Source organism: Aquarana catesbeiana, linkage group LG02 (assembly GCF_042186555.1).
Source record: "Aquarana catesbeiana isolate 2022-GZ linkage group LG02, ASM4218655v1, whole genome shotgun sequence".
Lineage (NCBI taxonomy): Eukaryota > Metazoa > Chordata > Amphibia > Anura > Ranidae > Aquarana > Aquarana catesbeiana.
Genome location: NC_133325.1, coordinates 542,919,433 through 542,941,073, shown reverse-complemented (window position 1 = coordinate 542,941,073; position 21,641 = coordinate 542,919,433). Strand labels below are relative to the sequence as shown.

Below are 21,641 nucleotides of genomic sequence, written 5' to 3'. Positions count from 1 at the left end.
TCAGTATGAGTAATAAATGTTTTAGTTTTATTTTTCTTTCTGGTATGAAAAAAAAAAAATTACTTTGGTCTTCTTTGTGAGCCCGCTCCCATCTTCAGTGTGGGCATCTGAAGCCCACTTGTTGCTTCTGGGATACGGCGCTTGTGCATATCATAGAAAGCGCGGCGCACAAATACCGCAATGCTGCAGGCGGAGGATGCTCCTTGGCTCCTGGGATGATATCCCAAGAGCCAATGCGCGGCCGCTGGGCGGAAATTACGTACCTCGCCACGGCTCAGAACAGCAGAAGCGGAGCATTGCCCAGCGTTATAAGGTACACGATTGCTTGTTTTTGGAACATAACAAAAAAAAAAAAAAAAAAGGTTTTTTTTACACAAAGTTGTCACTTTAACCACTTCCCTACCAGCATCATTTGTCTATACGTCCGCCCAATCCCGCCGCTCCTGTGCGCTGCGCAGGGATCAGGCTGAGGCACGTCCCTGGGGACAGAGCCTATCCCCGATGAGGGTAAAGACCCAATAAAAATGTCTCTTTACCATGTGACCGGCTTTGTCCAATCACAGCTGGTCACATGTGTTATGGAGTACCTATCTTCAGCTCATCAGAGTACCTGTCACCAGCCCATAAGAGTACCCGAGCACCTGTCACCAACCCATCAGTGTACCAGAGTACATGTCACTAGCCCTAAGTATCCGAGTAACTATCTGCATCCCATCAGAATACCTGAGTACCTATCTGCAGCCCATGCCTCACAGAATATACATTGGGGTGTTTGCTTTTCAAAAAGGGGTCATTTTGTGGGCGTTTCCATTGTCCTGGTGCTCCAGGACTTTCAAAAATGTGTGATAGGTAGTCAGGAAATTATATGTGTAATTTATGCTCCTAGAATACCTGACGGTGCTCCCTGCATGTTGGGCCTCTGTATGTGGCCAGGCTGTGTAAAAGTCTCACACATGTGGTATCGCCATACTCAGGACGAATAGCAGAATGTATTTTGGGGTGTAATTGGAAGTATGCATATGCTGTGTGTGAGAAATAACTTGTTATGACACGTTTGTATATAAAAATAAAAATTCCTTATTTTCCCAAGAATTGTGGGAAAAAATTACAACTTCAAAAAACTCTTACCAAAAAGGGGACATTTGGGGGGTATTTGTACTGTCCTGACATTTCAGGGCCTCAAGAAATTAGATAAGCCCTCAGTACATCAGGTGTGATCAATTGTTAATGATTTGCATCATAGCTGGTAGACTCTATAAGACCCCATACACAATTTTCTGCAGATTTTTGTGTTCAGATTTACCAAAACCATATAATATGAGGTCAAACCTTAAGAGTTTCAATTTGTATGCAATCAGGCAGGCCCTTGTACTACATGGTTTTGGTAAATCGGAAGACTGAAATCTATATATAATAAATAAATATAATAAATAATAATAATAAATATAATAGTGTGTATGGGGCCTTACTTTCACACAGACTACGACCCCATACACACTATTAGATTTTTGTCTTCAGATTTACCAAAAGCATGTAGTGCAGAGGCCTGCCTGATTGCATACAAATTGAAACTCTTAAGGTTTGACCTCATATTATATGGTTTTGGTAAATTTGAAGACAAAAATCTAATAGTTTGTATGGGGCTTAAATAATATCCACTAATTTGGATTAGTTTAGCAAAGATATGTAGCAGTATAAATTCTGGCCTAAATTTATGAACAAAAATGACTTATTTGCAAAATTTTATAATAGAAACTAAAAAAAAAGTGTTTTTTTTCAAAATGTTCGCTCCTTTTTCAGTTATATCGCAAAAAATAAAAAAACCCAGTGGTGATTAAATACCACCAAAAGAAAGCTCTATTTTTATGAAAAAAAATGCTAAAAATTTTGTTTGGGTACAGTGTTGCATGACTGAGTAATTGTCATTCAAAATGTGAGAGCCTTGAAAGCTGAAAATTGATCTGGACAGGGAGGGGGTATAAGTGCCCTGTATTGAAGTGGTTAATGAAATATTTCTCACACATGCCATGGGTATATATGGAACTATACACTCCAAAACACATTCTGCTACTTCTCCCGAGGATTGAGATACCACATGTGAAAGACTTTTTGACAGCCTAGCCACTTACAAGGGGCCCACAATCCAATAACCACCTCTAGGCTTTTCAAGGGGCCTTAATTATGCTTTAGATTTCCCAAAATCACATTTTTGAAGACCCTAAAATGCCAGGACAGTATAAACACCCCCCAAATTACCCCTTTTTGGACAGTAGATACTATAAAAGGTATTTGCTGAGAGGCATGTTGAGAGTTTGGAAGATCTTTTTTTTGCCACAAGTTTTTGGAAAATTAAAACTTTTTTTTTGTACATAAAGTGGTGACTTTACCAATATATTTCTCACACACGTGGCAATTTACCCCTAAAATACATTCTGCTACTTCCAAAACCTAGTGAGCACCTTCAGGCGTTCAAAGGGCGTTAACTTCCACATTTGGAAAATTTTATTTTTTGGCAGAAGTTTTTGGAAAATGAAGAAAAAAACATTTTCTTTACACAAAGTTGTCAATTTAATGAGATTTCTCACACAGGTCATGGGTATGCTTGGCATTAAACCACAAATCACATTCTGCTACTTCTCCTGAATATGAGGATATCACATGTGTGAGATATTGGGAGCCTAGCCACAGATGAAGGCCCAAAATCCAATGGGCACCTTCAGGCTTTGACTTCCTGATAATCAGTTTTGGAGGCCCTTATATGCCAGGATAGTACAAACACCCCCCAAATGATTCCTTTGTGGAAAGTAGTCACTCCAAGGTATTTTATAAGAGGCATGGGAAGTATTTTGCAGATCTATTTTTCAGTCACAAGGTTTTGAAAAAAATAAAAAATAAAATAAATACATTTTTGTTTTCTTTCTTTATTTTCCAAAAACTTGAGGCAACAAATGGGATCTGCAAATTACTCAACATGCCACTTAGAAAATACCTTGGAGCATCTACTTTTTAAAATAGTAATTTGTGGTGTGTTTGTACTATCCTGGCATTTTAGGGCCTCCGAGACTGTGATAGGTAGTCTGGAAATCAAATGCGCAAGTTACGCCTTTGATCACTTGAAGGTGCTCACTGGATTTTGGGCCCTGCATGCTGCTAAGCTCCCAAAAGTCTCACATACTGTATGTGGTATGTCCATACTTTGGAGATGTGGCAGAATGTGTTTTGGGGTGTATTGCCATGTATACCCATGATATTTGTAAGAAGTATATCAGTAAAATTACAACTTTGTGTAAAAACATTTTTTTTTCCCCTGTTTCGAAAAATTTGTGGCAAAAAAATAAGATCTTCCATAGTCTCAACATGCCTCTCATCTTCCAAAGTCTCAGGGCCACTAAAATGTGATAGGTGGTCAGGAAATCCAATGCGTAACGCCCCTTGAAAGCCTGAAGGTGGTCACTGGATTTTTGGCCCCTGTACGTGGCTAGGCTCCCAAAAAGTCTCACACATGTGGTATCCCTATACTTGGGAGAAGTAGAAGAATTTGTTTTGAGGTGTAATTCCATGTATACCCATGGCATGTGTGAGTAAATGGAAAACTTTTTTGTAGAAATAAGAAACTTTTTTTGTAAATTTTCAAAACTTGTGGCAGAAAATAAAATCTTCCATATACTCAACATGCCCCTCAGAAAACACCTTGAGGTGTCTACTTTCTAATAAAAAGGAGTTATTTGGGGGGTGTTTGAACTGTCCTGGCATTTTAGGACCTCTACACAAACATTGCCTATATGGCCAACTTTAGGAGTTTCTGCCACACTCCTAATGTTGGGCATACATGTAATATTCTTTTTTTCCCTAAAGTGGATGTAAACCCACTCTCATCCTTTCTAAACTACTGCCATAGTGGTTATCTATAAGAATATACATGCCTCCTGCATGTATCCTTACCTAGCAAATGTCTCCCCTCTGTCTGTTATGAGACCCAAAAAATGGCAGATTCTGTGGGTGAGTCTGTTGTCCGTAGCTCGGTGGGTGAAGTCGTGATGTCAGTAGACTCCCCGCCCACCTCTACACTCCACTTGTCAACGTGCATTTTCTCCTGTGTATTTCTTACACTGAACTACTGCTATGATCACTAACATCCAGTCAAAACTCAGAAAAGCCACAACATGACTTCAGCATGCCCAATCATGCTGAGATGTGGAGCAGCCAACTCTGGAGAGCTGAAGAAGAAAGGAGGGGGAGGATCTGAAGTACACAGAATGTGTCTCTCTCAGGCTTGTGCATGATATATGTAAATCACTCACGGTCACTCACAGCAAGGGGGAGAAACAGACTGCTATTTCTTGGTCTGTCCATTTTTATTTCACTGAAAAAAGATAAGAGAACTGCTCAGAGCTGGATTAACCTTTCATGGCAAGACAGGGCACAGATGATATGAAATCCTATACTGTACAAGGTGCAAACCTTAATTAAACATTTTTTTTTCGGGTTTGCATCCACTTTAAGGCTTTGGGCTAAACGCTCAGGGAGGAAGAACCAGCCAGATCCTGTGTCTTCTTTTTACAAAGAGGACACAGGGCTGTGACTACAGCCGATCAGCAGGTTCACGGCCATAATCATTGGCTGAAATCTGCTTACAAAAACTTATGCTGTAACTAATCACAGCAAAGGTCAACAAGGACACACATGCACGCCCAAAAATCTGGAGTTTCACTGCAATGTATCCGTACGTCACAGCGCCTGGCTGCAGCCCGCTTGCAGTAAATATACTGTGAGCAGGCTGCAAGTGGTTAAGAGCACATTTTCTTATCCTGAGGGCTGCTATCCAAGACAGTGTGATGCGTCATCTACAACACATTGGTGGTGGCACCACTCCCTTCACAGTGCACATCAGTGGCTGTAGTATAACACAGCTGCTGGGTTACTGATCGTGGGGTGTCTTAACATGGAAGCAAAGCATTCTGTAACCTTTGAACTGGATTGTGTTGGAGAGCCTGCAGTATTCCTGCCAAGGGGCCCAGTTTGATTATTCGATCAGTTTATCTAAAAGATGCCCTGCCTGGCTATATATGTCGGAAATCATTTGAGATCTCCAAATCTGTTACCAAGGTTCTTTGAGTTTCAATTATTTAATGGATTTTTTTTATTAATAAGGGACCTTTAAGCCTAGGTTCACACTTGTGCAGTGCGATTTGAGGGAGGATTTTATTGCAATTTTAAGGATAGTGTCCATTGCGACTTGATGTGGGTTCAGGTGCGATTCCAATTTGATTTGGATACAGCTGCGATTCTTTCTCTCTCTCTGGAAATCAACTCAAAAAGGCACTTTTGCCTGCTAGGCTAAGACCTGATGTCTGAGAGGATGCAACAGATTTGCCCATCTCTGCTGTATAAAAGGAAAGGCAGTGCAAAATATATGAAATAGCACAGCCTTACCTCTCTTGAGAGCTGCTCAAACATGGAAGCCTCGGGACCTTCACCAAACATATTTGGCATTGGATGGTTTTCTAACCTGTGTATGTATGAAAATGAAACAGAAAACTTAAAGAAGGAAATGGTAAGCATTTGGAACAATGTCATGGCATTACTATGAACTCTAGGCAAACAGATAAAATTCATATAAGGTAACTGTTCCACCTACCAAAGGATTTGCATTTATGTCCACCCAGTCCTTAATTTTACACAGCCCCAACACACACAGCACATCCAAATGGATAAAACTAATTTCTCTTTTACATTTTAAAAAATGCAGTGCTCCCATCTCCACACCCACAGCCTGCTAATTGGGCAGATAATTACTGACAAAGCCATCCCTCTGTTTAATTCATCTATGAGCCTGTTCCTTGTCAGCATTTTTGTATGCAGCACACTTGGCTTCTTAGTCCTGCCCTCAGTCTTGAATGTTGTTTTACATGGGATTACCGGTTATCAAATCTTACACTAGTTACATTAAAAAAAAATAATGGTTTGTTTATGAATACATAGCTGTATCAATTGCCTAGGGTTCCGTTTCAAACATACCTAAAACATATATAACTCACACAGAATCAAGGTTAACTCCCCCCTTTGGCTCGCACCAGAACTCCTGAACAGAGAAAAAGTTCTGACCCCAACGGCGAACACTATTAAAGTCTATGGGACCCAAACTTGAGAAATCTAAAGTCCCCATATTAAAGGCTTATATGCAAGTAATTGGCCATAAAAAGGTATGGGGGTCCGGGTACTGCCCTGGGGGACATGTATCAATGCAAAACATTTTTTTTAAAAAGATAGTTTTTGCAGGAGCAGCGATTGTAAAGATGCTTAAAATGCAACAAAAAAAATGAAAAATCCTTTTAAATATAGTGCCTGGGTTGTCCCCTTAGCCTGCCTGTAAAGTGGCGCATCTGTAGCATGTTTAGAACATGCTGCCGGAAAAATTAAATTTCTAAAGAAAAAAATGACATTTAATTTTCCGGCAATTCAATACCATTGCCGGCAATAAAAAAACGTTTTAAAAAAAAAGACGATGTGGCGTCCCCCCAAGTCCATTCAGGCCCTTCAGGACTAGTATGGATTTTAAGGGGAACCCCATGCCAAAAAAAAAAAAAAGGCGTGCCCCCCCCCCCAAATCCATACCAGACCCTTATCCAAGCATGTAGCTTGGCAGGCCAGGAGAGGGGGGTGAGCAAGTGCCCCCCTTCTGAACCACACCAGGCCACATGCCCTCAACATGGGGGGTGGGGGGGGGGCAGAGAGGGCATGTTGATGGGGACAAGGGTCTCAACCCCACAACCCTTATAAATAAAATACCTATTTCACTTATTACATGCACCACGAAATGTGTTGTATACCTTCTCAGGTGTCCATGTGGGTTGGAGTATGTGGGACGTACCATTAGGAAACTAAATGTTAGGTTGGGGGAGCATATCACTAATATAAAGCATGCTTTGACAAGCATAGTGTCTCCAGACATTATGATCTTGTGCAAAACAGGGATCCTAAGGGAACTGTTTTTATTGGCATTGAAAAATACGTCCCACATTGGCGTGGCAGTAACGGTAGGAGGACCATCTCTAGATCCGAAACCAACTGGATCTATAGACTTGGTTGTCATGCCCCCAATGGATTGAATATAGAGTGGGACATCAACTGTTTTATTAATAACAGTTGATGTCCCCTCTGGGTATTTGTCCTGGTTTACTTTTCTTTTATATATTTTTTTTGGTGTTTACTTTTTCCCTTATATATATTCTTTTTGGTGTTCATTTTCACTCTCCCCCTCCCCTTCTTTTCTTATACATATATTTCTTTATATATATATATATATATATATATATATATATATATATCTTTTTTTTATATTAATTTTAAAATTAATTTTAAAAAATGTTTTTGATTTTAATGTATCGCGGCGGTTGGAGCAATCTAACAGCACTCGTGATACATTCACTTTATATCTTCACACATTTTTTGTATGTAGGTTATTTAATATAATTATCTCATATCAAGGACTTTTTATGAAGAGTTCTTGGCATGAAGGCTACTGAGTTGTAACTGTAAAGTTTTTTTTGGGTTATTCTATTTTGGTCTTGGGTAATTTTCATTTTTTTGCCACTAGATGGCATTGTCTGCATTATGCACTTTCTCCCTTGTACAAATACTTAGATTACTCCCTTTGTATTAGATGACTATTCAGCCTTTGGGCGTTTCTTCTTATCTAGGCTGTGTGTAACAATCCTGAGTATCCAATAAATAACAGCTCTGTTTTTAGATTAGCCAACGATCGCGCTGCACGGCGCATCGCTTGGGCTTATAAGGCGCATGCGTGATTGCGTACCCCTGATGACATCAGTTGTGATGGAACGGCCGTAGGGTCACAAAACAAGCGCGTATCGCGCATGCGCGATCTCATTTTAAACGGTGAAGGAGTTTTTATTCTTGTTGCTTTGCTGTAATTGTTTTAAACCCTTTTTTTACTTAATAAACCAACTGGTTAAAGTTTGTCTACACTACTGGAGTCCCCCTCTCTCTTTTTTTTGGGATCTGTGGCCCACCTGACTTGGGAAGAAGAACCGGAAGCGTCCCTGGGAACATTTTCCCTGCATTGGTGCCCTGATTACTGGTGACTAGCTGCCTGAGAAGGAGACCGGCAGGACAATCCATGGGATCTGGGCGGCACAGTGGTGTAGTGGTAGCACTCTCGCCTAGCAGTAAGAAGGGTCGCTGGTTCGAATCCCAACCTCGACACTACCTGCCTGGAGTTTGCATGTTCTCCCTGTGCCTGCGTGGGTTTCCTCCGGGTACTCCGGTTTCCTCCCGCACTCCAAAGACATGCTGGTAGGTTAATTGGATCCTGTCTAAATTGTCCCTAGTATGTATGAATGTGAGTTAGGGACCTTAGATTGTAAGCTCCTTGAGGGTAGGGACTGATGTAAATGTACAATGTATATGTAAAGCGCTGCGTAAATTGACGGCGCTATATAAGTACCTGAAATAAATAAAATAAATAAATAAAATCTATTGTGGGACATCTGTAGGAGTCTACCCTCCATTACTAAGCCTGTTTTGACCCCCCTGAATAAGGGCAGTCGCAGGCTTTCTGGTAAGCTTCCAACTTTTATCATCTGGTGGCGGGCTGCATTAGCGGTGGATTATACAACCTCGAGTTCTACATTGACTTATCTGTGGATTCATTTCTTCAAAAACATCTTATTTATGAACTTTATTTTACACATGTGTATTTGTGTTTTTTTTTTATCACCTACACGCTTTGTATGGCACAGTTTTTTCATTACCTATATAAGAACTGTCAAATGGCAAGCCAGGCATTTGGCGGTTTGCCTTAGTTGATGCAGAGCAATTTTTTTTCCTTTTTTTTTGGGTCCGGCAGTGATAGATCTACATCGGGAGACATTGTGTTTTGTTTTTATTAACCGGTTCCAGACCGGCGCACGCCGATGTACGTCGGCAGAATGGCACGGCTGGGCAAATGGGCGTACCTGTACGTCCGTTTGAATTCCCCGCCGTGCCATTGCGTGCGCGTCGGGAGCTCCGTGAGTCGGGTCATGTGTCCCGCGGACTCGATCGCCGCGGGGATACCCGCGATCGCCTCACGGAGAGGACGAACGTTCTGCCTAGTGACAAGTGTCACTCGATCTCTGCTCCCTGTCATTGGAGCAGAGATCAGTAACGTCACACACAGAGCCCATCCCCCTACAGTTAGTAATCACTCCCCTAGGACATACTTAACCCCTCCCCGCCCCCTAGTGGTTAACCCCTTCACTGCCAGTGTCATTTACACAGTAATCAGTGCATTTTTAAATCGCACTGATCGCTGTATAAATGACAATGGTCCCAAAAATGTGGCAAAAATGTCCGACATGTCCGCCATAACGTCGCAGTCACAATAAAAATCGCTGATTGCCGCCATTACTAATAAAAAAAAAAAAATTATTAATAAAAATGCCATAAAACTATCCCCTATTTAGCAAACGCTATAACGTTTGCGCAAACCAACTAATAGACGCTTATCGCAATTTTTTTTTACCAAAAATATGTAGAAGAATACGATCGACCTAAACTGAGGAAAAAATTATTTTTTTTTATATATTTTTGGGGGATATTTATTATAGCAAAATGTAAAAAATAATGCGTTTTTTTCAAAATTGTTGCTTATTTTGTTTATAGCGCAAAAAATAAAAATCATAGAGGCGATCAAATACCACCAAAAGAAAGCTCTATTTGTGGGAAAAAAAGGACGTCAATTTTGTTTGGGAGCCACGTCGCATGACCGCGCAATTGTCAGTCAAAGCGACGCAGTGCCGAATCGCAAAAAACGCTCTGGTCAGGAAGGGGGTAAAATCTTCCGGGGCTGAAGCGGTTAATAAAGGAATTGTCAAAATTGGTCTGTGTTTTTATTACTTTTTATTCTGGGAGCATCCCTTGTTACCAGATTCCGATACGCCCATTGCCCGCAGACCCCCACAACCACAGCCCAGGGTTTTGGGAATGAGGCCCTTATCCCCATTAACATGGAGACACGGTGCTGTGGGTGGGGGGGAGAGCCCCCTTGCCCCAAAGCACCCACCCCCATGTTAAGGGCATGTGGCCTGGTATGGTTCAAGGGGGGGTGCTTGCTTGCCCCCTTTTCCCTAGTCTGCCAGGCTGCATAAGGGTCCGATATGGATTGGGGGGGGCATGCCTTTTTTTGGTGTGGGGTTCCCCTTAAAATCCACACCAGACCCGAAGGGCTCGGTATGGATTGGGAGGGACCCCCATGACGTTTTTTTTCACTTTTTTATTGCTGCCAATATTTTTTTTTTATTCAGCTGAAAGCGGGGAAGTCCATTGACAGCTGATTACTCATCGGTTGGTTAAGGACCACTCCTTAACAACCAGCTATTCACTGCACCCCAATTGGGCAAAGCTTTGACCAATTAGGGCTTAGAATGCAGTGCACAGTGCATTGCAGGGTGTTCGGCGCGGCGAACACCCGCCGAACGCCCTGTAAATTCGGGTGTTCCCCGAAAGGCCGAACAGGCGATGCTCGGGCTGATCTTTTGCTCAGCCTGAACCGTTCGCCCAACTCTAATCAAGATATATTTATTTTTGACAATAGCTGACAAACAGGGTATTTACCTTTTTTGTAAAATAACCCTTTCACAGAAATTTTTTAAAAAAAAATCTTAAATAGCCAGTACATACTAAAATTAGAAATACTGAAAACAAATTGTATAAATACAAGAACATCTAATTATATTTATAGGCCATTTTATGCAATACGACACTGAGTCGCTTTAACTGACAATTGCGCGGTCATGCGACGCTGTACCCAAACAAAATGGATGTCCTTTTTTTTTCACAAAATAGGATTTTTCCTACAGCTTAGCTGTAAAATTCTTTACGGGACACGGAGCAGCCATAGTAATTACTATCTGGGTTATACGCCACCTATAGGTGAATGGACACATCTAAAAGACAGGAAGTCCCCCTCAATATAATCCCTCCCATACAGGAAGTACCTCAGTTTTGTAGCAAAGCAATGAATATCCCAGTAAAGAGGGGAGGAACCTCTGTGTCCCGTGATGTACTCCAAGAAAAGGATTTTACAGGTAAGCTGTAGGAAAAATCCTATTTTCTTTATCGTACATCACGGGACACATAGCTGCCATAGTAATTACTATCTGGGATGTCCCAAAGCAATGCCCCTGAGAGGAGGGAGACACATACAAATGGGCCGCCATCAGGCCTGAAGATCTATACTGCTGCCTGCAGCACACTGCGTCCAAACGCAACATCCTCCTGCCGACTTACATCCATCTGATAAAATTTGGTAAATGTATGTACTGATGACCAAGTTGCGGCCTTACAAATCTGAGGCTTGATGACGTACTGTTCATGAGGCACTTACTCCTTTGGTAGAGTGTGCTCTTTCCCGAAAGGCTTGAACTCTCCTTTTCAAACCATAAGCCTGAATTATAACCTGGCGAATCCACTGTGAAATAGTTGATTTTGATGCTGCCTGCCCTTTTCTGGGTCCTTCTGGCAGCACAAACAAAGTTGGTCTTCTGCATGTGGGCTGTCATTTTCAGATAGACTCTGGCAGTTCTTACCACATCGAGAGAATGTAACAATCTCTCCTCCACAGAACGAGGCTCTGGGAAAAAGGAAAGCAGAGTGACATCTTGGTTCAGGTGAAAGCTAGACACCACCTTAGGCAGAAAAGCTGGATGAGGATGCAACACCACCTTGTCCTGATGAATAATTAAATATGGCTCCTTACAAGAAAAGGCTGCCAACTCTGACACTCTCCTTTCCGAGGTCACTGCGACCAGAAAAAACAATTTCCTTGTTAAAAGGATTAGAGGAATATGCCGAATATGCTCAAAGGGCCGTCTTTGCAAAACTGTCAAGACCAGATTTAAATCCCAGGAACACAAGGGTGGCCTAACTGGTGGAGTTATATGAACTACCCCATGTATAACGGCCCAGACCAAGGAATGCGAAGCAATTGGTCTCTGAAAAAATACCAATAAGGTCGAGATCTGACCCTTGATTGTGCTCAAGGCCAGCTTCATTTCTACCCCCAACTGTAGGAAAGCCATAGTTCTACCTAGGCCATCCTTTCGGGGATGCCATTCTTTGGCCTCACACCAAGAAATATGTCTTCCAAATTCTATAATAAATATCCCAAAAGCTGGTTTCCTTGCATTTATCAAGGTAGTCACAATTGAACCAGAAATCCCTTGATCGTTTAAAATCTGGGCCTCAATAGCCAACCCATGAATTTAGCCACTGTAAGGTGGAAGGGACCATGGTTTTTCCACTAATTTTACAATCTCTGCGTACCAGGACCTTTTGGGCCACGTTGGGGCTGCCAATAAAAAAACTGCAGTAGAAGCTGAACCAGAGGGAATGCATAAATCAGTGAAATCTGGTCCCACGGAATCACTAATGCATCTGTTCCGAATGCGAGCGGATGCCTTGTCCTTGACACAAACCTGTCCAACTCCTTGTTGAACCTGGACACCAACAGATCTATGTCCGGGGTCCCTCACGTTTGGCAAATGGTTGAAAAAACTGCTCTGTGTCCTGTGATGTACGATAAAGAAATAGAGCTTTCTTTTGGTGGTATTTGATCACCTCTGCGGTTTTTATTTTTTGAGCTATAAAACAAAAAAAGACCGACAATTTTGAAACAAAAACTATATTTTTTACTTTTTGCTATAATAAATATCCAAAAAATAAGAAAAAATAAATAAAAAAATGTCTTCATCAGTTTAGGCCAATATGTATTCTTCTACATATTTTTGGTTAACCAATTCCGGACCGGCTCACGACGATATACGTTGGCACTTTGAAGAGGGATATCGTTGTTATGGCAGCAGCTAGCTACCATAACCCCGGTATCCTCTTCTTCAGTGAGCGGTCCGGTTTCAGATAAAAGTGGTCTCAGCGGCGGATTCGCCGCAAGATCACTTTTATCGGCGGCAAGAGAGGGGACCCCCCTCCCACCGCTCTCCGGTGCCCTCCGCCACTTACCAGACCCGCAGCGGCCGAGGCGATCGGATCCTTCTACCTGTTAGGTATGGAGATGAGTGAGGGGAAGATGGCCCCCACCCGTCTCCATACCATTGCAGGGCGGAAGCGACATCAAAACGTCACTTCCACCCATAGCTCTTAAAGGAACATTTTTTTTTTAAATTTTTTCAAACAACAGTTTTTTTTTGTTTTGTTTTTTTTTTTTATTGCATTTTAGTGTAAATATGAGATCTGAGGTCTTTTTGACCCCAGATCTCATATTTAAGAGGTCCTGCCATGCTTTTTTTCTATTACAAGGGGTTTTTACATTCCTTGTAATAGGAATAAAAGTGACAATGTATTTTTTTTTAAAAGAACAGTGTAAAAATAAAAAAATAAGATTTTTTTTAACGCGCCCCGTCCTGCCGAGCTCACATGCAGAAGCGAACGCATACGTGACTAGCGCGCACATATGAAAACAGTGTTCAAACCAAACATGTGCAGTATCACTGCGATCGTTAGAGCAAGAGCAATAATTCTAGCCCTAGACCTCCTCTAACTCAAAACATGCAACCTGTAAAATTTTTTAAACGTCGCCTATGGAGATTTTTAAGGGTAAAAGTTTGTCACCATTCCACAAGCGGGTGCAATTTTGAAGCGTGACATGTTGGGTATCAATTAACTCGGCGTAACAATATCTTTCACAATATAAAAAAACAATTGGGCTAACTGTACTGTCGTCTTATTTTTTTAATGCAAATTGTATTTTTACCAAAAAAAAAGTGCACTTGTAACATCGCTGCGCAAATACGGTGTGACAGAAAGTATTGCAACGACCTCCATTTTATTCTCTAGGGTGTTAGGGGGAAAAATATATAATGTCTGGGGGTTCTAAGTAATTTTCTAGTGAAAAAAAGTTTTTAACTTGTAAACACCAAATCTCAAAGAGGCTCGGTCCTTAAGTGGTAAAAAAAAAAAAAAAAAAAAAAAAATCACAATAAGCATATATTGATTGGTTTGCGCAAAAGTCATAGCGTCTACAAATTAGGGGATATAATTATGGCATTTTTATTATTTTTTTTTTTACTAGTAATGGCGGTGATCAGCGATTTTTACCGGGACTGCGACATTGCGGCGGACAGATCAGACACTTTTGACTCCTTTTTGGAACCAGTGACATTATTACAATGATCAGAGCTAAAAATAGCCACCGATCACTCTATAAATGACATTGGCAGGGAAGGGGTTAACACTAGGGGGCGATTGAGGGGTTAAGTGTTCCATAGGGAGGTGTTTCTAACTGTAGGGGGAGTGGACGGACAGGGAGTAGAGAGAAATCGCTGTTCCTGATCACTAGGAACAGCAGATCTTTTTTGTTTGTTTACAGATCCCTGTTCTGGCTTTCTGTGGAACGACCGTGGGTGGCCAGCCAATATCGCGGCCGCCGGCCATGCGCATTGGCTCTGGCAACACGATGCACGCCTGCTATAGCCTTTAAAAAGGGACCCCAATACCGGTACAGTGATTCACGCAGCCGAACCAACCTGCCGCAGTATAACTGCAGTGGCTGGTTGGCAAGCGGTTACATGGAAATCCTAAGTTTGCTTTATACCCCTTCATATAGTTATCTGCTGTTGCTTACATACTGTATATATACCTCCTGCAGTCCGTGCTATGCGTCCTGAGTTCTCCTGCTGCGACTTCTGGTTGCCACGTCCCCTCAGCCCCCGGACCGGCATTGTTTAATGCCGCCATTTGTGACACCCAGCGTTTTGGTGACCTGCTTCAGCCCAGTGGTAAGTATGAGGTCGTTGTTTCATTGACCTCCCTTGCCAACTCACCCTTACCCCGATTTATTTAGTCACTTATATATTTTCATTATTTCCAACATTTTTGTTATAGACACATGAATCATGCATCGGCCCCTGATGAGCGAGAAAAGACTCGCGAAACGCGTAGGGTACCATCGATGCTACGTGTACGCCCATATTGTTGGGTACCTGAAGCTGGTCACACACTGCTTCAATTTATGCATATGTATTATGTATTTTACCAATTTATATCATGTATGTGCACTTATGTACAGTGTTTTTTATGGATGTATATATCAAGTGCTATGAATTGTAGTTGTTTTTTACGTATGCTTAGAACTAGGCCACTATGCCGGGTAACGCACATTTATTGCTGTTCCCATGTGTTCTACACAGCATTCTGTGATCAATAAAACATTTTATTGCACCTATTGTGGAAGTGTCCCAATCTCTCCCACCTCATTTAAAGTCCCAGGGCTGCTTTCCTTTTTCTTCCACCTACGACAGATGGACAACCACGGGAACCAGATGTGATGTAATCGCGTGACCAAATACCGCCTCAACGTACGATTCGTTAAACACGTCTTCAGGAAGCGTCTAAGCTGACACCTATTCCATGAGCACTTTTGGGTGATATCTCTAGACGGTGAAGGGGTTCCACTGTTCGTTTCCAGATTCAGACAAGGACTTATTTTCACATATGGACTTTTATGGATTTATGTTTTTACGTGTGAATCACATGTTATGTTTTATGGTATATGATCTACTATGTTACATGATCATATTTGGGTCATTTATGATCAATTTTTTGTTTGTTTGGGAATCTAAGCACTTTGCCTGTGCAATCACTGATACCTATATAGGCACAATATATATATATTACTTATAGTTGATGTTTTGGATATATATAGGCAGGCTGGTGTGCAGCAGTTTTTCACTGTATATTTTTTAACTACACATTTAATTTCAAATTAATTATTTAACTACTATGTCACTTTGGCACTTCCCACCAATCCCTTTTCACATGTGTACTAGTGATCCTTCACTTAGTTTGGGTGTAGCTGCTATTTTTTTATATTTCACTAGGTTTGATATTTTACCCAATTTAGGCGCGGGATCAATCATTTTTCACACTTGGCCGCATTCATCTTTCCCTCGATTGCAACCAGTTGTCCTGTCCCTGCAGCTGAAAAACACCCCCACAGCATGATGCTGCCACCACCATGCTTCACTGTTGGGACTGTATTGGAGAGGTGATGAGCAGTGCCTGGTTTTCTCCACACATACCGCTTAGAATTAAGGCCAAAAAGTTCTATCTTGGTCTCATCAGACCAGAGAATCTTATTTCTCACCATCTTGGAGTCCTTCAGGTGTTTTTTTTAGCAAACTCCATGCGGGCTTTCATGTGTCTTGCACTGAGGAGAGGCTTCCGTCGGGCCACTCTGCCATAAAGCCCTGACTGGTGGAGGACTGCAGTGATGGTTGACTTTCTACAACTCTCTCCCATCTACCGACTGTATCTCTGGAGCTCAGCCACAGTGATCTTTGGGTTCTTCTTTACCTCTCTCACCAAGGCTCTTCTCCCCCGATAGCTCAGTTTGGCCGGACGGCCAGCTCTAGGAAGGGTTCTGGTCATCCCAAACGTTTTCCATTTAAGGATTATGGAGGCCACTGTGCTCTTTGGAACCTCAAGTGCAGCAGAAATTTTTTTGTAACCTTGGCCAGATCTGTGCCTTGCCACAATTCTGTCTCTGAGCTCTTCAGGCTGTTCCTTTGGCCTCATGATTCTCATTTGCTCTAACATGCACTGTGAGCTGTAAGGTCTTATATAGACAGGTGTGTGGCTTTCCTAATCAAGTCCAATCAGTATAATCAAACACAGCTGGACTCAAATGAAGGTGTAGAACCATCTCAAGGATGATCAGAAGAAATGGACAGCACCTGAGTTAAATATGAGTGTCACAGCAAAGGGTCTGAATACTTAGGACCATGTGATATTTCTGTTTTTCTTTTTTAATAAATCTGCAAAAATGTCAACAATTCTGTGGTTTTTCTGTCAATATGGGGTGCTGTGTGTACATTAATGAGGAAAAAAATGAACTTAAAGCGGGGTTCCACTCAAATTTTTAACTTAATCTTACCCGGACTCCCGCTTTAAATGATTTTAGCAAATGGCTGCAATATAACAAAGAGTGAAAAATTTAAGGGGGTCTGAATACTTTCCGTCCCCACTGTATGGTAATCCATACACCAGCAGCTTGAGTCCTGCTCGTCCTGTGAGACAGCGCTTGCAGATCAAGGATTAAAAAAATATATATAGCTTGTCTTGCGAAACGCTCGTATACTGCGTTACTTGCAAATCGAGGTATCACTGTATCTATCTCTCCAACACGTGATGGGGATTCCCATGATGGAAACTTTTTTTTTTCCCCATCACGGGACCCACCCATAATGTGAATACTCTTTTTGCGCAATTTGCATGTATGTATATTTATATGCATTCACACCGAACCAACACTTCCCCCTGCTTGTGAGCTGAATACACTTAACCCCCCCTCCCCCCCCCCACCCCAGATGTTGTGGACCGGATATTTTATAAAACCCATGTTTGTTTGACATATAAGTGAGTACTTATTCATTAGAGAAACATTTTTTCTATTTTTGTAATGTAGAGCTGTATATGATTATCATGATGATGATACATGTATTGTCTGTATATGTGCATGTAATTTGAGCACAAATTACAATATATCTCCCAGTACCAATATGATCTCCTAAAGAAGCTTTTTTAGTGATTTCTATTGGTGATAATACTTTGATTTCTATGTCTGGCCCTGCATATGGTGTACCTATGCCTGTCTATATCCATACTACTATAAACTGATAGTGGGCCATTCAGATAGGTTTCTCTGTATGTTTACTTATCTGGTCATTAATGATGGGAGGTGATCAGCATTTGTATGCTTTGTTACACTTTTATGAGGATTTTAAACATGCTGTTCAAATAAAATTTGTAATAATAATAATAATAATAATAATAATAATAATAATATATATATATATATATATACCCATTCTTTCATATTTGGGATTACAAGTAGCAACCGCCAAAGTCCTATTTTCTGTTCTTTTCTGTTTTTGCAAAGAACATAATTTCACCATAATCCGGCCACGGCCAGGTGCTCCTCCCAAGTTTTGACAGAGGAGTGAAAAGAATGATGAGAAGAGTTGTCCAAGAGCCAAAGGACCACTTGTAGAGAGCTCCAAAAAGACCTGGAACTAGCAGGTACTATTGTTTGAAAGAATACAATAATTAATGCACTCAACCACCATGGCCTGTATGCATGCTCACCACGCAAGACTTCATTGCTGAAGAAAAAGCATGTGGAAGCTCATAAGTTTGCTGCACAACATTTGGACAAGCCTGTGAAATACTGGGAGAATATAGTCTGGTCAGATGAGACCAAAATTGAACTCTTTGAAAGCCATAATACACAACATGTTTTGAGGTCAAATGGCACTGCAAATCTCCCCAAAAACACCATACCAACAGTGAAGTTTGGAGATGGGAACATCATGGTGCAGGGCTGTTTTTCAGCATACAATACTGGCAAACTTCATATCATTGAAGGAAGGATAAATGGAAAAATGTACCAAGACATTCCTGGTAAAAATCGACTGCCTTCTACCAGGATGATGAAGATGAAATGAGGGTGGACAATTCATCAAGAAAATGATCTCAAACACAAAGCCAAGGAAACTCCCAATTGGTTTCATAGAAAGAAAATAAAGCTGCTAGAATGGCACAGCCAATCACCTAACTTGAATCCAATAGAAAATCAATGAAAAAGCTAAAGATCGCAGTTCATAAAAGAGGCCCATGGAACCTTCAAGATTTGAAGACTGTGTGGAAGAATGGGCCAAATTCACACCTTAGCAATGCACGATGTTTCTCAGGAGGTGTCTTGAAGTGGTCATTACAACAAAGGATTTTGTACAAAGTGAATTTCAGTTAGCGTGTTTATTACTTTAAGTGTGTCATTTCATCGGGTCTGGGATTAAAAGTACCATTTCAGTCTTTGCAGATTATTATTATTATTATTATAATACATGATTTATATAGTGCCAACAGTTTGCGCAGCGCTTAACAAAATGAAGGCAGACATTACACTTACATTACAACTTGGTACAAGAGGAATCAGATGACACCAAGCTATGCAGTGGAATAACCTCTTTACAGAATGTCTCCAACTTACAAGCCGACCTCAATGCACTGTTTAATTGGGCAACTATGTGGCAAATGAGGTTTAATGTTGATAAATGTAAAGTTATGCACTTGGGGGCTAAGAATATGCACACATCATACATACTAGGGGGAGTACAACTGGGGGAATCCATAGTGGAGAAGAAGCTGCGCTTTCCAAAGTGAGCAAAGTCCTTTCTTGTATTAAGAGAGGTATGGACTGCAGAGAGAGAGAGAGAGAGAGAGAGAGAGAGAATTTTGTCCCTGTAGAAATTAGTAAGACCTCATCTGGAATATGCAGTTTAATTTTGGGCACCAGTTCTCAAAAAGGATATCAGAGAACTGGAGAAAGTGCAGAGAGGGACAACCAAACTGATAAGAGGCATGCATGAACTCAGCTATGAGGAAAGATTTAAGGAACTGAATTTATTCTCTCTTGAGAAGGAGATTAAAGGGGGGATATGATCAACATGTATAAATACATAAGTGGTCCATATAGTGAACTTGGTGTTGAGTTATTCACTTTAAGGTCATCACAGAGGACATCACAAGGGGACACTCTTTACATCTAGAGGAAAAAAGATTTCATCTCCAAATATGGAAAGGTTTCTTCACAGTAAGAGCTGTGAAAATGTGGAATAGACTCCCTCCAGGAGGTGGTTTTGGCCAGCTCCGTAGGTTGCTTTAAAAAAGGCCTGGATTTTTTCCTTAATGTACATAATATAACTGGGTACTGACATTTATAGGTAAAGTTGATCCAGGGAAAATCCGATTGCCTGTCAGGGGATCAGGAAGGATTTTTTTACCCTGCTGTAGCAAATTGGATCATGCTTTGCTGGGGTTTTTCACCTTCCTCTGGATCAACTGTGGGTGAAGGATTGTGTATATGGGATTGTATCATTTTTTTTTGGTTGAACTAGATGGACTTGTGTCTTTTTTCAGCCTAACTATGTAACTATCTAGCCAAAAATCCAGAAAAAACATGATACAAATGTTATAAATGGAGTTGCAGTTCAGTAAATAAAATAAGTATTTGATCCCCAAGCAAAACATGATTTGTACGAGCCCTTGCACACTGGGGCGGGGGGCGGCGTCGGCGGTGTTTATTAGCGGCGTTTTACCGTCGGTATGCGGCCGCTAGCGGGGCGGTTTTATCCCCCGCTAGCGGCCGAGAAAGGGTTAAATACCACCGCAAAGCGCCTCTGCAGAGGCGCTTTGCCGGCGGTATAGCCGCGCCGTCCCATTGATTTCAATGGGCAGGAGCGGTAAGGGAGCGGTATACACACCGCTCCTTCACCGCTCCGAAGATGCTGCTGGCAGGACTTTTTTTACCGTGTGCAACCCTCGGGGCTTGCAACCCTCGGGGCTTGCACACTGGATACACAGCAGCGGCACTTTCGGGGCGGTTTGCAGGCGCTATTATTAGCGCAATAGCGCCTGCAAACCGCCCCAGTGTGCAAGGGCTCTACTTGGTGGAGAAACCCTCCATTCTTCTTTACAAAACTTCTCTAAATCCTTGAATGGGTTTGTAAACAATTGTTTTTTTTTTTTTTCCTTTTAAATAAAAAACATGTCATACATACCTCCACTGTGCAGTTCGTTTTGCACACTGTGGCCCCGATCATCATCTTCTGGGGTCCCTCAGCGGCTCTCGCGGCTCCTCCTCGCATCGGTAAACTCCCTGGGAAAAGCGCTCTCCCAGGGGGTTACCTTGCAGGCCCACCCTCGAGTCTAGCATTTGTGTCTATGAACACAAAATGCCGGACTCTGCCCCGCCCCCGCGTCATTGGATTTGATTGACAGCAGCAGGAGCCAATGGCTGCGCTGCTATCAATCTATCCAATCAAGAGCCGAGAACCCCGGGCAGAGAGGTACAGGGTGTCTCCGCTGAGAGAACGAAGGGCTCAGGTGAGTAAAATGGGGGGCTGGGGGGCCGGTCAGTGTCAGAAGTTTTTTCACCTTAATGCATAGTATTAAGGTGAAAAAACAGAAGGGTTTACAACCCCTTTAAGGTTTCTTGGCTGTCGCTTGGCAACTTGAAGTTTTAGCTCCCTCCATAAATTTTCTATAGGATTAAGGACTGGAGACTGGCTGGCCACTCCATGACCTTAATGTGCTTCTTCTTGAGCCACTCTTTTGTTGCCTTGGTGGTATGTTTTGGGTCATTATGCTGGAAAATCCATCCACGACCCATCTTCAGTGTTCTGGCTGAGAGAAAAATGTTCTCATCCAAGATTTTACAATACATGGCCCTGTCCATTGGCCCCTCAATTCGGCAAATTCAGCCTGTACCTTTAGCAGAGAAACAGTCCCAAAGCATGTTTCCACCTCCATGCTTGACTGTGGGGATGCCATTCTTAGGGTCATAGTCAGCATTTTTCTTCCTCCAAACAAAGCGAGTAGAGGTAATGCCAAGGAGTTCAATTTTGATCTCATATGACCACAGCACTTTCTCCCAATCCTTCTCTGAATCATTTAGATGTCCATTGGCAAGCTTCAAATGGGCCTCTACATGTGCCTTCTTCGGGAGAGAGACCTTGCGGTTTCTGCAGGATTTCAATCCATGGCAGCGTATTGTGTCACCAATG

The 21,641-nt window shown here is 41.9% G+C and overlaps 1 protein-coding gene across 4 annotated transcripts in view; it reads right to left on the bottom strand.

Moving 5' to 3' along the window:
- PM20D1 (peptidase M20 domain containing 1) overlaps nt 1-21,641 on the bottom strand; it is a 387,280-nt gene that overhangs the window by 152,088 nt on the left and 213,551 nt on the right. For all 4 annotated transcript variants that reach the window (XR_012241709.1, XM_073615882.1, XM_073615880.1 and 1 more), the window contains exon 7: nt 5,434-5,509. Coding sequence is in view for 3 of the 4 variants with exons in the window: in XM_073615882.1 (XP_073471983.1) it covers nt 5,434-5,509 (76 nt within the window). In the remaining variant the exon portion in view is untranslated. The remainder of the gene's footprint in view (nt 1-5,433; nt 5,510-21,641) is intronic.